This window comes from Neopelma chrysocephalum, unplaced genomic scaffold, assembly GCF_003984885.1.
Source record: "Neopelma chrysocephalum unplaced genomic scaffold, ASM398488v2 Primary Assembly neopelma1_60, whole genome shotgun sequence".
Taxonomy (NCBI): Eukaryota; Metazoa; Chordata; class Aves; order Passeriformes; family Pipridae; genus Neopelma; species Neopelma chrysocephalum.
In genome coordinates this window covers 15394295-15413239 of record NW_020897715.1, presented here as the reverse complement: position 1 = coordinate 15413239, position 18945 = coordinate 15394295, and the positions used below count along the sequence as shown (strand labels likewise).

The 18945-nt window shown below is 34.8% G+C and overlaps 1 protein-coding gene across 9 annotated transcripts in view; it reads right to left on the bottom strand.

The window, feature by feature from the left end:
- The window catches only part of STXBP5L (syntaxin binding protein 5 like), a 195825-nt gene that overhangs the window by 174280 nt on the left and 2600 nt on the right, over positions 1-18945 (bottom strand). For all 9 annotated transcript variants that reach the window (XM_027681261.1, XM_027681262.1, XM_027681265.1 and 6 more), the window contains exon 2: positions 3233-3330. In XM_027681261.1, coding sequence (XP_027537062.1) covers positions 3233-3330 — 98 coding nt within the window. The remainder of the gene's footprint in view (positions 1-3232; positions 3331-18945) is intronic.

Below are 18945 nucleotides of genomic sequence, written 5' to 3'. Positions count from 1 at the left end.
TAGGACAAAGGAAAATAACAACCAGATGCCATAGCAACTGTTTCAGGACTGGGGTTTTGGCCCTTTATTTGCAGATTTTGTTAGCTTGTGTTGGTAATAGGAAGATACTCCTTCACTGATGATTTAGAGTGCACTCTCGTTCTGTGGGCTAGAGCAGAGCTGTCTCTATGAGGATCCAGTACCCAGCAGCTACCACTGTAGCTAAAACGTTCCCTAGTGTTTGAAGTTCCTTGAGAATCCCACAGAGACTGCTAGGATCAGTAGAGCATAGCAACAGCAATTCCCAGTGCTATAGAAGCTAGAGCAGTTGCATCTAAGCACCCTGAAAAGAAATCTAGGAAGAGACAAATTGACTGTCACACCAAAATGAACTTTCATTTATCTCTGTATTCGAATGGCAACTTATGAATAATATACTCTATTTCAGGCCAATTTAGCATAGTCAATTTCAGTAGTGCTGCTGGATCACTCGAAATGATCACCTGAAGGCGAGATGTTAAACATTAATTCACAACACAGAAGTACACACTCCATTTTTTTTAAACAGCTTGTCTTTTGAAACCTGTTAACTTCTGACCAATTGAAACACTAATACTTCGTGAAACTTCTGGAAAAACAAGAAGGCAACAATACCATTTTGTGACTTACACTGGTCACAGGAAAACTTGTTCTACACCATGTCACGAATACTAAACATAAACTCAGTCTTCCTATGCCTTTGGGTTGCTCTGCACAAGGGAGTCTGATCCAAACTTTTGGCCCTTTTGGTGCTACCAATAAATAAACAAACAAATAATTGGGTGAATTTCTCTGATGGTAGCCAAATAGTCTATCCTTTCAACCTGTTCACAGCACTGTTTAGAAGAACCAGCCAAACACAACATATGTATAAATGAATTATCTTTTTTATCTCTTACCTATCATATTCATGGTAGAACGAAATTGTGCTGTTCTGTTAAAAAGTATTTTTACAGGATGCTGTGGAAGACTTAGAGCCATTAGAATCTACACTGTTGTCAATTTGCTTAAAAAAATCCATTACGAGTTGTACTTTCAGATGTAATACCAAATACATCTTGACTTGAATTTTATTGCCTTATTTCAACAATTATAAATGGTTGCAACAAGACTGGCTTAAATGAGCGGTGTTGTGTGTTTAGTCCTAGGCCCTGTTTCACTGCAAAGTTATTACTTCACAACTAGGCTTTTTATGGTATATGTTCTGTGAAAATTTGAGAGCCAAGTGGAGAAGACTTCATTAAAATGAATAAATAAGTAACTCTTTCTATGGCACCCTCTGTTTTCAATGCATAGTTTCTGTTAACTCAGGGCTCAATTAAGCAAACCAGGCTCTGTATGCCTAAGCTGAGAAGCATTTATGTTATGACATATCTTTAAAAAATATCAAATTTCCTGGTAATCTTTATGCTCTTGTTTGATTCATATACTAGAATTGGTAGAAATTTTTCAATGAATGAGGTAGGAGTTTGCTAAAAACTGAAGAAAAGATGCTACAAGGAAGGATGCTTTCAAAAACATTCTTTTCCCTTCTTCCTCTAACTATAATACATTTTCATAGAAGATATATACAGAAATTTATATAATAAAGCTATGTTTCTACTTCATGTTCCATTCCTGTGGCCAAAGACATGCAGTTTTAAATTCATTTTACATGAACCTGCACTAATTCAGGCTCTGTACCTGCATTTTCCTCAAAGTAGGGATTTAGAAAGATACAGGATGCCAAACCAGTGACAGCACTGCTCCTAGAAAAGCCAGATTGCTGAGATGGAAAGAAGACGTGGGCTCAGGAGTCAATATTCTCCAAGGTCTTCTTCCTATCTCTACATTACCCATGAAATTCCCGGTATCCTCACTCACAGAAGATACCAATGAAAATTCCAGAAACAAAGCTCCGGCTTTCTAACCTTGCATATCTCTGGAAAGAAGAAAGCATGACTGGACTACTGGACTTGCACTTTTCCAGAAGTGCACAAATTAAGAGGATTTTCTTCTTTGTACTTGAACAGAATATGTTTAATCTATTTCATATAGGTAAATATTAAGAATAGGACTATCAAAGCAAAGCTTGTCACATAACTAGATGATTAGTTGAGTCTTGTGAGAAGTTCTGGATCAGATAGAATATGAGGCTTATGAAAATGCAACTATTCAGACCAAGAGTACCCAAAAACGGAGGAAACAAGTTTTAGTCCTGTTACATGAAGCACAGGCTGGTTTTCCAGGAGGAGATTTTTCTTTACTTTGTAACCTGCCTTTGGGTTCATTAGGTTTATAGTCACCTTGGGAACAGGGATAGCAAAATAACCAGAAAACATTAAATTGGTATTTTATACAGCATTGTCCCCTACTATAAACATATAATTCATTCAGCTACAAAAAGTTTGTAAAAAATATTGGTTTATTAATTCTGTATCCTGTAACTTTTAAACCTTTCTTCAATATTCTTTCTCCTTTTTCCCTTACTTTGTATATATTTTCACCAAATTGGAATGCATTGGAACCGTGAAAAACTAAGAAAATTATGGAGAGGAACATTTTGAAATACATCACATTTAAATATTTTCAGATTTTTTTTTAGTATCAAAGTCTTCAAATTTTCATTACTTTTATATTAAATTTATTCTGCGTAGACTTCTAACTTAAAATTGCTACTTCTATAAAAAACCCATATAAATTGCTGGCCCTGAAGTACCTTTATTATTAATGAAAAGAAATAAGTACTTTTACAGTGTTTCACCTTCTCCTCCAGGAAGAGATGAGTTCTGCCCTAAATCACTTATTTTCCACCATTCACTTGAAGGAGTCTAAATAATTTCATACATAAATATCTACAGTGAAGATGTCTACATTAACATTGCTGCATTGCAGCAATGAACTTATTTATTGCTAGCACAACATTCACAACTTGCTCATTACCACTTTGCTGTCTACCTTTACTTTTCATGCTGAAAATACTCAATTCTGTTTTATATTAACCAATATATGCCAAAACCATATGCTAAAAATTCAATCAAAAATTTTTCTTTGGACACTTTCAGGACCTGGTCAATTCCTCAACAGCACATCCTTTTCCAGTCCATTTAGTAAAGCAAAATGAAGTAGAACATAACATAAACCGTAACCTTACCTGAGTACTTGTAGAAGGTAATTCACATCACTGTATTAGAAATACATAGAAATGGTGTAAATTCTGAATGAGAAAGGATACATTCGTATGGCTCCTGTTCTTGTTCCAATTGCCAGAATTTTCTGAACTGGGTCAAAAGCTAAGGCAGTGGGTAGATAAGGGAAACCATGGCGAACCGTCTGAAACAGAACAAATGAGCAAAGTGATTGAACTGTAACCACAGATAACAGATAACAGCATGAGTGTTTTATGTGATGTGTAGAGGAAGAGAATCTATATTTTCCTATATGTTGTATAGATAATACTTCAAGAGAAGTATTTAAAAAGATACAGTATTTTGAATACAGAGGTGAATTTTGCTCACAAGAAATTCTAGTCATGCTTTTTCCTCAGTAGTATTTTAAATGGTTTTGTTGCAACAAAGTAGATTGCAAAGTATACATCATTATACAACTGCCATATATTGCTTATGTGGTATACTGAAAGATAACCTCAATATGCAAGGCAGTTGAACTGTAAATTGAAAAAAAAAGACACATAATATGCTCTCAAAACACTGTCAGAAATAACCTCAGCCTCAACAGAACAGCTCCAGCAGAAAGAAATGGAACATGTCCAGGGGAAGAGATCCAATAAACCAATAAACTGAATTGAGTCTACACGGTAAAAATCCTTAACATGAATTTAAAAAACAAAGATGCCAGAGAAGATGTTCTCAAAATGAGCAACTGAATCACTCACCCTTTCTTAATCTTTATTTATAATACTATGCTTTTAATTCTAATTTTTGAAGAGATACTTTGGGGAATAAATGAACTGAGCATGATGCAACACATCCTTGAAGATTGTTTCAATATTTTAAGTTATCTTAACCTGGAGGTTATGACCACTATGACTTGCCTGATGCTTATGAGGAAAAATCTAATGAGGGAGAACATTAATGTAAGAATAAAATTGAAAATAACTAGACTATAAAAATACACATTAAAATGAATATTAATTAATTTTGTGTGTGTGACTGCTTACATAAAAATGGGTAAAAATTAGTATTTTTTTAGTATAATAATAATGTTTTATTTAGCATAATAAAACCTTGAACTCTAGGATTGAATCTTTTTTTAGTATGTGGTTGAGATTGGAAAGGAAGTGCTTTGAAGTGAATGAAATTTAACTTTTTGAGATATCTTCTTCTTCCTTGAAATTATCTCATTCAAGAATACGTCTGCTGAAGCATTCAGCAGTTCCCTGTGGAACAGCTTCAACAAAAGGGACTCCTTAATTGCAGACCTGTTGAGTAAAAGGCAGCTGATGATTTCACAGCTGTATCACTCCAACTCTTCCACTGCAGCTGGAAACACTTGAACTGATATTCACAAGCAGTTTGGGAACAACCAAATGTATGTTTTTCAGCAAATAACCACTTCCTTAAAAGAGATCTTACTTGTCTCATATCTTAATTATTGCTGATAAGGGAGGTTGTTTAAAGAATGTCCAATTATTGGTTTCTAGACTGCAAAAATCCAGAAGCATATGCTACTTTAGTAAGCTGTAGAAAAGTAACTCACGTTTTATGTTAATGTAGGCATTTATCAAAGACCTCTACAACTCCATTTCTGGTTTGGTTTGCTTTGTGGTTTGCTGTTGGGGTTTTTTTGTTTGGTTGTTTTTTTGGTTTCTTTTTTAATCATCTCATCTTTTTAAGTGTTAGGATTGTTCAAATATAAAGTTTTTTATTCTGACATCTAATCTGCTACTAGACTTACACACCACAAAAATGGTTTTACCTCTTATGTCGCAAAATCATCAGGAATCATGAATTGTAGTATTTTCTGGAATGTTGAATATTTAGCCTAACTGCATTACTAATATGCTATTATATTTGCAAATTCTGTATTATGGTGAATAAGTGTTCTTCCTTTTCTGAAAAAAAAACCCACATATATTTCACCAATTATCTTTTGTTAATTACTAATTTTTAAAAATCCTCTCTATAATAAAGTTTGAATTTCTATCAGTTCCAGTCACAGTATGTTTTTCTGATGTTTAGCTATGACTGGAGCTTTCATTACTATTGCAAAGATCAATATTTTTAAAGACTTACTTGCATTCTTGCCTACATATTTAGCATCCACACTGTATTTTCAGTATTTCTGCAATCTACAGTCAGACTTCCCCTTTGGAAATTTTAATTGGGTCCTATATTTAAGATAGAACTACATTTTAGAAGAACAGTGATGTACATCTTTTCAGGATCATAGCTCAGTAAAAATTTTTGAACTCTAGGATTGACCCAAAAGTGTTATTTCTGTTTTGGAGCCATTTTCCAAATTTCAGTATTTAGACTAAGTCCAATTGGGAAGTTTTTGTGAATGCAATTCACAAAATTGTGAATTTAAAATTCTGCCATTTGTATAATGTATATAAGAAAGTAACTATTGAAATCTATTGGACATCCAAGTAAATTAAAATTTTTCAGTAAAATATTTATATTTATTAGGCCTCTAAAAGGACAAAACCATTTTGGAAGTAGAGCCAAGCTATACAGTACACGGTTAGGGCAGAAAAAATGTCTCTGTGATTGAGGTTTTGGCACAAATTAGAGCAGCCTCAGAAATTATTCTGAAGATCAATCTTATTCAACAAAAGAACAGGGAAAATCTGTAGCATTCCAGACTCTCAGATTCTCATCCTCAGCTCTAGTCCAACAATCCTTCTATTTCTGAGGACTGTGAGAAAAACTGACATGAAAATCTAGCACTTGGAGTAGACTTTTCAATTATGCATTGATACAGCTAATGGGAACATACGTGTAAGGATGAATAACGATTCCAAAACCGGGCCTGGGCCTCCTTACAGCATTTACTAATACAGATGAAGAAGAAGAGAAGGCCACAAAATTAACTCGATTTCAGGGTGACCAAAAAAAAAACCACCAAAAAAACCCCTACGTTCCTACTTAATCTGAGTTGTGTCTAGTGGGAAGAACACAGAACAAATCTATCAGTGGTGCTCAGAAACACAAAACAAAGTGGATTTTTTTTCCCCCGAATTAAACTATCTCAACAGCAGGCAAAAGCAGAAAAACTATGCTGAAAAAATCAGTCAGGGTTCAAAGAAATATAGGACCTAACTACCACAAATGCCCCAAGCAAGAAGATGTCAGGAAAAAAAAAAAGAGGGAGAGAAAAAAAAAAACCAGACAGCAGATGGAGCCAGGACTGCTTTTCTCCACGTTATCCATCTTCCTTTTATGCCTCCTTTTTTGGCATGCTGTCTCTAGGGGCAGTCTGTGCTCCCTAGGACACACAGTTTATGCGCTATATGCAAAATAAATTTTTGAAACAGAACAATTACAAATGCAGATATATTTTCAGAATAAATCTTTGTTCAGCTTTGTTATTCTCTCTTAAATCCTCTTTTAAATAATTTTAAGCAGTGAATTGCATGTATCTGTCATTAAAGTAATCTTTACACAACCAGTTTACCTAAATTAATATAGGAAATTGATTATTTGGGCTTGCTAGTAATCTACCAATGAACATTTTAACATCTTGTACAGAACACAACGATCCTTTTCTGTCTAAGATACCAAGACATATTTCATTAGCTGAAAAAAAAAATGCAGTAATACTAATATGCAATATCCAGTATAATTGTTCACATGGTGCATAATGCAATTTTTCAGTATAAGAGTTTTTCTTAATTTCTGTCTGTGGTGGTTTATATCCGACTGCAAAGGCACCATTTTTTAAAGTGATTATAATATTTTCTAAATAGTTCCAGAAAATATAGAACTAAACCAAATTTTAAACCGTATCAGCCAATTAATAGGGTTTATAGCCAAAAGTGTTGCTGCTAATTTGCATAAACCTAAAATTCATAATTTTTCTGCTAATATTTTATAGATACCCAGGTTTGTGTAACATCTGACAGCAAACATGATTTACTTAGGTGAATAATTTTTGAGAAGATGTCTATTTGTTGAAATTCAACTATGTACTCTAAACCTGTGACTCAGGATGTAGAACCTGCTTCCAAATTGTTACCAAAGTGCACATGCAGAAACCTCATTGAGGAAGTAATTGATTGGTTTACAAAACAGAGGATGAAGTGTTGACTGAAACCTCTCTAGCCTCTTATTCAGCTATAAAGGAAATTAAAAAATGTCAATGATTACAGCATTTTCACCACTACAGTACTATTTTTAGTACTGTGGTACTCAAAGGTTGTAGTGGTGAAAATGGGTGCCTTTCCAGATGAGCTGCTATCTATTATAATGCTGTAAAACCATGACATCCCTTATTTATAGACCTCCGTGTTTGTAATCTCCAATTGGTAAAACTGACCCCTACTCATGAAAAATGGAAAGAGGACAAGATATCAGTAGGCTTCCAACCTAAGTAAACAATACAGGAGAGGTACATTTTTTATTAGTTATATTTTCATTTTTCAAAGGAATACCTTCTGTAAAAATCAGAGCTTAGCTAAAACTTTCCAAACCCAAGCCATGAATTTCATCTAGCTCTCAACCTATATTAGGAACCAGGGCTTCTGAGCATGTCCAGAGAATATTCTAAAAAACTACCTTTTCTTAATTGTTCTTAGATAAAGGTACCCACAGATAATTCTTTTTCTTGGTGTAAAGCTAGAAACAGTCATCTGGAGAAAAGCCATTTACAAAAGGGAGCTTTAGACTGGGAAGGCTGATTGCTATCCCTGGCAAGACGGTAAAATAAAGACTAACAGAGCACACAGATAAAGATTGTTGCAGAAGTCAGCAGAGTTTCTTCAATGGGAAATCCTGTATGACTAGTTTTCTCTAATTCTGTGAAGCTGTCAGCATGCATGTAAATAAAGGGGATATGAACACACATAAGCTTTCCAAATGCCTTCCAATAACATTCCACAGGAATGTTATTAAAGAAGCAAAGGTGTCATGGGACTGAAGAAAAAGGTTTATTTGTGGACTGAAAGCTGGTTAGATAACAGAAAGCAAAGGATAGACTTTTATGGATTTTTACTATGAAAAAAATTCACAAGTATAATTCTTCATGGATGAATGCTTGGACCAATTTTATTTATTATTAGTGTTACCTATAAAAGGTAATACTAATCTCCAAGTTCATAGCTCATTTAGATAGTGAAATTCAGTACTGATGGTGACAAACTCCTGAAAGAGCTCACTAGTCTGACTTAACTGGGCAAGAAGTTGATTAGTGAACTTCAGTGTGGATATATGTAAGACAAGGCATCTAGAAGGAAAAAAAAGTAAATCTTAACCTGGCCTACACAATGCTAAATTTGGAACTCGCATTTACAAGCCAGGAAAGTAGTTTGGGCACAGTTGGCATTCCTCTGAAGTATTTGGTTTAATATGCAGCAGCAACTCAAAAAGCCAAGTAATGTTGGACATCAGCAGGAATAACAAAGAATAACACAGAGGGCATAATTTTGCTGCTACATAAAACCTGTGTGAGCCCATTACTTGAGAACTATATGGAGCTCTAGTGTCCACATCTGAAGAAATAAAGACAGACCTGATCCAGAGCTGTCTTCTCTGTGGACAGAGTTGTCTTCCCTGTGGAAGACGACTAATGCTCAAGGTGTTGGACACAGACCTTATCAGGAAACACTAAAAGCCCTGCAACTTCAGTCTGGAGAGGAGAAGGTTGTGGGGGAATATGATTAAGATTTGCATAATCAAGTGAGTGGGTATGTTAAACAAATTTGGCAAAACAACAGTATTCAAAATAAATGAAAGTTTATTTTAAAACAGAAAAAAAAGAAAAGGAAATACTTCTTTACACAAAAGGTAATGAACTTCTGAAATTTGCTGCCATAGGTTTTGAAGGCTGACAGTATCAGAAGGCTCAAAAAGGCATTAGACAAATTCATTGACATTATTGATAAATGGATTTTAAAAGGACCAGCTAAGGATACACTCTCTGACATCTCAAATCCAGTGATGGTGGATGATGGGAAATTAGAAAGGGAATGGACTGCAGAAAGTGATCCAACTTATTACTCTTCCTAAGCGACACATTGTGCTGCCACTGTCAGAGACTGACTGCTGGGCGATATGGACCGTTGCTTTGTCTCAGCAGGGTATTTCTTATGAGCTTATTATCTTCACCAGCAGCAGTAAAACAGAGAGAGGAAGAAAAAGGGGAGCAGTATTAGTGGAGAAAAACACAGTAGAATAAAAACAGAAAATGTGGGTACACAAGGGAAAAAGAGAAATGTTACTGAAATAGGCAATGCAGGGGCAGGAAGAAAAGATACATACAGGGCACAATCAGAGTTTCGTATTTCAATATGTAACTTTTGGCATAGAATAATAATATTTTTAGTAATAGGCAAATTTGGTTTGTCTTTTAATTTTTAAATTCCAAAACTTACTTTGTTATAAAAAGTCAACTTAATTAGCTACAGTAGAATTTTGAGAAAATAGCTGTCCTGGACCTAAAGCAGACTTCAAACACAACCTGAATTTTAAAAGTTTAGTTTCACAAATAGTATATGCTGATAGTTATATGAAAAATAAGAGGGATTATAGAGTATTTGAAATAAATCATATGTATAATATACAAGTCAGTTAATTTTTTTTTGGAAGCAGCCTAATGTACTTGAAAAACCTAAAACAAGGTTTGAAAAATTAGTATCAAGTCTATGTTTTTAGTATTGTATTGTTTTCACTCTACTGTTTTTAAAAAGTCTGTATGCAGACCATATGACGTTCTTTGAAACATGCTACCACACATCATAAAATTTTTAAATTTCCTCATATTGCTTGGCATTGAAAAAGAAAGCACATCCAAAGGCATCTTCCAGACAATTAGCTTTAAATAAATAACTAAAATGAAGAAGGAATCTTGCAGTCCTCTCTAAAGTTCCTCCTTCCATGACAAAAATTTCTGCAGATATTTCTGAGATGTGTTTTTCCACTGTTATTTTCAGTTCTGCAAGCTGGATGCTAAAGACTATCAAATAAGGATGGTCCTATATTCATGTGATTCATATAGGTACAAACAGCCAAGTTAAGTAAACCACAGGGGAAAAATAAGGCCTTTTGAATTTCAGAAAGTATTCTTCTCATGCTTGTTCCTTGAAATACATTGTAGTGTATTGAAAATACAAAATGATGTAATTTAGACAGAAAAATCCACAAATAAATAAAATTACATTGATCCTTGAGCTGCATTACTCCCAGTTTGCAGCTCAGATGAGGGTAGAAGGGAACTCTGTAGACTGTCCACTCCAATCCCACCTGGCCAAAGCAGAGTGGTTGAATCTAATATTACTTGCTTGATCTATTTTAATCACTGTAGCTGTGACCAAGCAACTGCTTGGCAACTACACTATCTTGCTACATCTACCACAGCACTGAGTTACAGTGGTAAGTTAATAAGTTACAGGGTAACACATGGATATAATCATCCCAAGGAAGGTATTATGCCCTTTGGAGAAGTCCTAAATTCAAGGGAGGATGTTGTAGGCAAAATTATTTTACCTCTTCCTTTCCTATTCTTTCTAAAAGAACTCTACCAAGTTTAAAAACAAACAAACAAAAAAACCCCACCAACAAACCCAGACAAATATACAGAAAGGGAGGAAAAATTGAGAACACAAAGAATTGCATCCATTGTACGGTAAATATGCTATAATGTACTTCACACTATTGCCATTTAAACTGGCAAGAAGAAATAGGGCACTAATCAAGAGAAATGCCATGGATGTTAACAAAACTATATTTGGCCTTGGATTTAATGTAAAATTATTTAAAAAAACCCCAACCCTAAAACACTGATTTCAAAGCTCAATTTGGCCTACCTACTCAAGCAAGACTTCTGTCCAAATGGAGAATCATTACAATTGAAGTAATTCAAATAGCAGTTCTTATTGATGTTGTTGTTGTTGCATCATTTAACTGTATTACTCTAGAACTTGAAACAGCTTGGTTTAGAATATCATCTATCTGATGGAGATCTGTTTTATGGGTATTTATATGAATTGTAAAAAACTAATCTGGTAGCCCTGAAAGGAAAATATTTTTGTCTTCATTCTTTCTGTGGATGCAGAGAAAAAAAATTTCATAACTTTAATGAGAAATTTAAAAAAGAAAAAACAAACAAAACTGTTTTTATTGAATTTACATCAGACCAACATAGCAATAACTCTAATTAATTTTTCATGACTTCCCATTTTTGGATTTTCTGAAACTTCGCTACTTTAGGCTGATTATGTTCTATTCTGTTATGGCTGATTGTGGTTACTCTTCTGAAGCAAATGTTTTGGTTGCTGCTTTCAGAATATTTTAATTTTTTAAAAATCAGCCATGTTAGAGGATTTAAAAAATTTTGTTACTGTGATAAAGTTCTTAAAGGGCAGGGTTTCTTTTTTTGAGGGGGAGGAGGCAGGGGAGGAAGCTATAGAAACACAGTCTTAAAACTCTATTTTGATATAATCTGTATTATTGGTTTATTCCTGTGAACATTTTGCAACATACTTTGGCATTCTTGTATACAAACGCTATTACCAGATTTCATTACTAGCATTTTCAATGTTGCTTACTATTTAATACTAATTCATAGTTAACCTTCTCCTACCTTCTTCCTGTATACATGCTCTGTGCAGTCTGAAGATTTTTTTTCTGATGTTGAATCAAGAATTTAATCTGAAGATGGCCAGCATCTCATCTCACATATAGTGAAGATACATTCCAAATGATATGGAGATATTTTGTGGCAGGTTTTTCCCCTCTAACATCAGTGAAATCCAGCACATCTTGTACATTATTATCCCCCTCTGCATTGCCCATAATGGTACCAAGGACACAGCTCACAGACACAAATGAAGACACCATATCCAAGGATCGTAAGAATCAGATCTCTGTTTACACAACCACATGCCACTTTTCCTGCCTTTGCCTCATTCAGTGAGCATTTAAAAATATATGTAGGGACAAACAATGAATAAACTAGGGCTCTTAAGACTCACTACAATTAATCCACAACTACAATAGAATGTAACTGTAACACAAATGATGAAGGACAGGTGTAACTGAAAGCACATCTCCACACTTAAGGAGTACAATAGATAGAACAGAACGAACAAAGTGGAGATAAGCACTCATAATTTATTTAGAATAACTTTTTGTGATGTCCAATGGATAACAGAGATTTTCTCATAGGAACTGTTGCAAAGAACACACAGAGAATAGCATCCATCATCCCCATTATGTTGGGCACTATTCAAAACAAATGTGATGGAGGACAGGAGCAAAATATAAGCAGACACTTCAAGAAAATAAAAAGATTAAATAAAGGCTAGATTGCCACACATACAGACATAACTGAATACTAGCTGAATAAGGGACTTGACTTCTGTCTGATCTCACAGCATTCTTATGTAACAGATTTTCAAATGGAACACAAGCAATTATTTTTAATGTATTGGATTAAAATTATGCATAAGGATATATTACCATACACACATGCACCTACATATATACCACTGAATTCAATCAAGTTACTTTTGAGTCCATGCATTCACCACCTCAAAGCCTTAAATATTAACGGGGTTTTTTTCAGTACTATATGCAACTTAACTTCAAAGGAACCATAAAAAGTGTACCTCATCAGACTTTGACCCTAGAGACAGCTGACAGATTGTCTCTAGCATTTTTTATTATTCATAGTCTTTGCTGGTGATCTGCTAGGAATGGACGCAGCACTGCACAAAGATAACATCTTATTACATTTGAGCATACTTGCCAGCCATCTGTACCTATCAATATTGCTTTCTCTCCTCTCCACAGATGCACATTACTTGTACTTCTTATCCTACACTCCTCTAATTTTCCCCTATAATGATTCTAACACACGTTGTGACAAATTTATACATCCCATAAGCTGCTTTTATAACCCCTTTTTCTTAGAATAGCCAATAGACCAGTATATTCATGTAGTTTAGGAGGGTATATTAGTTCACTTCTCTACTGCTTCATTGTCTCAGTTTATAAAGTCAGCATACTAATGCTAAGTTTTCACAGTATTTTCACATAGACCTCAAAAAGGGATTTGGGCATACACCATACACCAGGGAGTATCAGACATCTCAGAACAAGAATCAAACATGAATGGATACTCATCTAAACTAAGTAAGAATGGAGTCTGTCTTAGATTTTGTCTACCTCTGCTGAGGACAGCTGCATGTTTGACATAGTATTTGTATTTCTACTTGGAAAAAATCTTCACTTCATATTTTTAGCCACGAACTTCTAACTATTTTCTCATTCATTTCCTAAAAAAAATTAAGTATAAGTCTTTTTCTTTCAGAAATGAGTGGGGAAAAAGAAGTTGCTTATGCAACCAACGTTTTATGCGACAGCTATTTGATCAGAACACTCCTGTTATGTGGGCTAACCAGGCTGAATTTCCTCTGTCCTCCCAGAAGAGAATAAAAACTGCTTTTCTCGGTGCAATAGTGAGAAAAATTCTCATTAACTAACTGGTGGCCCACAGGTGATGTACATTATATCCCGTGTGTCCAATCCCCACTAGCAGTTGGAGTACAGCCTGGAGAAGAGAAAGCTCTTATAGCACCTTCCAGTACCTAAAGGAGTTACAATAGAGCCGGAGAGGGACATTTTACAAGGGTATGTAGTGATAGGACAAGATGGAATGGCCTTAAATGGAAAGAGGGTAGGTTTAGATCAGAGGCTAGGAAGAAATTCTTGACTGTTAGTGTGGTGAGACACTGGAACAGGTTGTCTAGAGAGGTTGTTGTACCCCATCCCTGGCAGCGTTCAAGGCCAGGCTGGATGGGGCTTGGAGCAACACAGTCTAGTGGAAGGTGTCTCTGCCCATGGGAGAGGGGTTGGAACTCAATGATCTTTAAGGTCCTTTCAAATATCTATGATTCCACAGATAAAAAAATAAATAAATAAAACCAAAACCAAACCTCAAAACACCCATTTGAAATGGCACACAAAATTACAGCAAATAGCTTAACTTTTAGGTTTCCATCTGTGAACTCAGGAGTTGAGCTCAGTGATCCTTGTGGGTCCCTTTCACCTCAGGATATTCTATGACTCTTATATTGCTAAAAATGCAAGGTCAACCATAAAAAGCAGAACAATTAGAACATACAAGAACTAAGATAATTTATGCAGCATGAATTTGTTCTCAACTTGCAACGATTAATTATCTTTTTCTGCCACAGAACTTTTGTCTCCCCCATGCATAGTACAGTCTGGCCTGTCCTGTGGGCAAATCAAAAGTAAACAATTTAAGAGTTTTTTTCTGCCAAACTTGTCTATTTGGTACAAAATAGGAATGTGCAAGGTACAATTCTGATAGAAAACTGCAGAAAAAAAAATTCTATCAATGCTGTTATAATTTAGTGTTATAAATGAGCAAGCCAATGGTTGTGAATTAAGCTTTTCACATGTGGCTGCTAATCATTTTCCCATTTTGTGATTGACCAGTTTGAGATAGTGGAGGTTGATGGTATTCATATACCTCAGGTGCAATTCACAAGTCCAGTGTGGAGCCAGAAATCCACCTGCAGTCATTTGAGACAAAAAGGAAATTCAGAGCCGTTCTGGCTATCTAAGGTGGATGTATAAATTAACAGTATGAACAAGTAGCCTAAAGATCACTCTGTAGGTGTGCACAATATGTGCAATAGAACATGAAAATAATGGGAGGTGCAATGGAAAGATGCAGTATAAAAGTGTTAAATGTGCTACAAGAAAAACAGATGTAAAGCAGGTCAAGCTGGAAACTCAAGATAGTGGACACAATGTTTGTGGCATTTGGGATTTTCTGTGGCATCCATACAGGGGGAATAATATCCTCTCCATCTCACAGAAATATTGTGAAGGTCAATTCATTAACGTTTATAAAGCTTTCAGAACTTCAGTGGTGAGCACTTCTGTTGCAAAAATCCATAGGGAACTTAATATTCAGGCATGCTCTGAGTTCTACGTATGCAGAGAAATATTGAAGTGCTTTCCAATGAGCAAACACTATTTGTTTTGCAAAATTAAACCTAAAGAAGAAATGTGGGATCATGTAATTAAAAGTTCTCTTTGCAAGCAAACATATTTTTAAAAAGTGGAACTTTAGAGTGCTTTGTTTTGTAACCTTAAAAGTCTGAAAATAATTTTGAAGCTGTAATTGCATGTGTTGGCTATGAAGGCTCTGTATTAATGCATTTAGGATTAATACATGATTAACAACCAGACACAGTGATGCAAAACCATAGATATTTGCAAAAAAACCAAAACAAGTGAATCCAGTTATACTACTACAGGTACCTTAAAATCTTCAAAGTTCCTTAAAAAAAAGATTTTAATGTGCTATGCTCTTTATCATGAATGAATTCTATTTCTAATTAATACAAACATTTAAAAAAGAAAAATACATTTTGCTCATCACAAATTTCATAAAATTACTATAACCTAATTTAGAAGTGTTGTTTGTGACTGTAGTTTTGATAGAATAGGGTTTTGCATCTAAGATTAGAATCCAAACCCTGGTATATAGGAAAAAATCCTTCCCAACATTATTTTTTACCATTAAAATATTGAATGAACTCTGAGCACTTACAAGTAATCATACTAATTTTAAGATGGGTTTTCTTTGAAATGTAGCACTTCACACACCTTTTATTTTTTGTTCCCTGCATGACCTTACTAAGGAGGTAAGAGAAATTAACCAAACAGCTCAAGCTAACTAAAACACTATGGGATAGCAAGATTAGTTTTTTTTAATTCTTCATAACCAAAAATAGAATTATATGCTCCTGCAGAATTGTGCTTTAATTGCCATTCCAAAATTCATCTTCTCTCTATTATCATTGAACTGTAGCGTCATGTTGCACGTGCAGTTGAAGTACCTACTTGACTGCTGTCAGAAGGAATAAATGTTTATCTTCATAGGTTGACAAAATAAGGTATTACCACCCATAAACTCTGGGAATTAAGATTTAAGACCACCTGATAGGAAATCCAAATAATTGAGGTATTTAAATTGGCTAGTGATTGGCTGTATCTTGAAGGGCTGCTTTTATCAAAGGTAGGTAGGATTAGGAAGACACAATTGCAGTTTGCCATGGGATTCCATACGAGTTTTAATAAAAGTCTAAAGCTATTCCTGCTTCCATGGGTTTTACATAAAGACTGGGTAATGTGCATACTGAAACTATGACTATACTATCAATAATGCAGCAAGATACAAAGGGATGCTTATTAGATTGCAAGATTACCCAGTAATAACATGAAGGCCAGTTTGGAAAAGAATAGCTATCTCATGCTTTGGGGTTTAAAGCAGTCCATAACCATCAGCATTTGGGAAGTAATTCTTTGAGAAGAAGACTAAATTGGCAGTTCCTGAACCTCTTCGAGGGTATCTAGTTGCTGCCTACAGCTAAAGAAAACATACTGGAGCAGATTAATTGTATGTCTAGTAAAGTGCAACTGTTATTGTGCTTTTAACTGGGGTCTTGATTTCAAACATTTTCTGCATAAAGTTATTAACCTCATGCTCTACAAATTCTACCCTATGATTGTTCTTCAATAAAAGGTCAAGTAGTTCTATACAGGGGACTTATTTTCATGAAGAATAAGTGCTCTATGTACAAAAAATGTACAACTTCATTCTTATTTCTTTTTTCTCAGCTGCGTCATCCCCTAACAAACAACCTTCTGCAAAAGTAATAAAATCACTGTTTTCTCCTTTTAGGTTCCCTCTGCTCAAAGTTCTACTCAAATGATTTAAAGCATCCTAACCGTGATCTTCTCACTTCCTGTATTAATAGCAGATCTCTCCCCAGTGCTGTATTTTAGTTTCTAAATGCTCTGGACAAACACAGTTGAGCCTAAAAAATCCTTGCCAGAAAAAAACCCAACACCTATACAGAGAGAAAATAGAAAGAAGCAAACCCAAGGATATTAGGTCTATCTCAATTAAAATTAACACAGACTTTACTAGTATATTCTACTAGATCACGTCTAAATTTCAGATGCTGCTGTTATCTCACATATTCAATTAATGTGAATTATAATTGATACTTTCATGATTTCCACTTGGATATTCAAATTCCAAGAGCAGCCCCTCAATAAACCAAACTGTACCCCAGCTTCCTGTTGTCACAAAATAGATATGACAAAATTTCACATTGCTTGAATACTTTTTAAATGGTGCCATTAATTCATTAGTAGAGCTACCAACATTTAAATTTATTATGCTTAACACAGGCCATAGCTATTTCATATGTAATAGTTTCAAAAATATTCCATTCTTTCAATATAGAAGATTACATTAATGTGTTAAATATAAATGCCAAAAGTAACTCATTGTGAACATCTCAGTGTAAAATGAAATATTCAGTTTACTTCTATTAAGTTCTAACCCGTATCTCAAGAAGACACTGTGGTAATAAGCACCCTAAAAATGTTGCAAAATGGAGAGATGGCTTTCAGGTGTGTTACAAATGAAGTCAGGTGCATTACCAGTGAAAGTCTTCTGGTAGAGGATTGCATCTGTGCTTTCAGTCAAGCAGACCTCCCACAAACTTCAGAAAGGAAATTTATTTACATAAAAACTGCAGGGTAAGGCCCTTTAATTCTTAAGTATGAGTCAGCTTTTATGTTTCACATTAAAATGAAGATTTTTGTAATCAGAAAAGAAAGAAAAACTAGTTTGAGGTGCTACTTAGGCTGCTAGCTCACATGCCTTGATCCTGCAGATCATAACAAACCAAAACTGCCATTAGCTTTACTCAGTTCTGTGTGCAGCAGGATCACAGATCATGGATCCTTAAATATGCAGCCTGTATAACTTATGTAACTGAACATGAAAATACACAATTGAAATATCAGAAGTTCTATACAACAAAAGATTGGGGAAGACAGAATTCAGATTATGCGTGCCTTGTTGTGTTTTTAATTTAATTTGAAGTGATTGCAATACAAATTATGGCTTGGATCCTGCACCCTGAAGCAGGGAGGGTGAAAGCTGCGCCTGCGTCAGGTCCCACTACCTCCAGAGCACTTGCACAGTGCATAACGCAGGATCGGGGCCTGCGAGGTTTTGTGGGTTCATTCAAACATCCTCATAAGGTTACTAAACTGCAACAGAGCTGATTGAGTAGAGCCTGCTGAATACACACTGCAGTGTTTTATGAGCACATAATCACCTCGTATTTTGGAAGTTTGCTTTTGGCACACCTTTGTATCTTAAAAAAAAGCAAAGCTGGTATTTCGTATACAATAGACTTCTGCAGTAGCATGCATTCATAAGCAAGAGCTGCTGCAAACAACCAAAAGGTTTCCTGTACAAATATTTACTTTGTTGAGAACATTTCAGCCTGAGAGCTTAGGCAGGCAAATATAGCCTACTGAAATCTTCTTCAAATGACATATTCCTATACACTAAGTAGATCTATTTCCAAGTAGATCTACCAGATTTATTTCCAGGTAGATCTATTAGAATATAACACTAACTGTCTTCGGGTAATATCAAACCAAAGAAGAGAAATAATGGAGATTAGGCAAAAAATAATTTCAATTCATCTTATGTTTTTTATTTTTGCAAATGTCATACAAAATAAAAATATATCATACTAAATATAGATCTTCAGCCCTATTGAATGACTTAAACATGAAGAACCATGTTGACTTTACCCTTACTTAGAAGTCTTAGAATGTCAGATCCTCTAATAATATTTTAATGTATCTTGGTTGTTTGCATTATCTTTTTACTTAAGTGACAAAAATGGGAAATCAC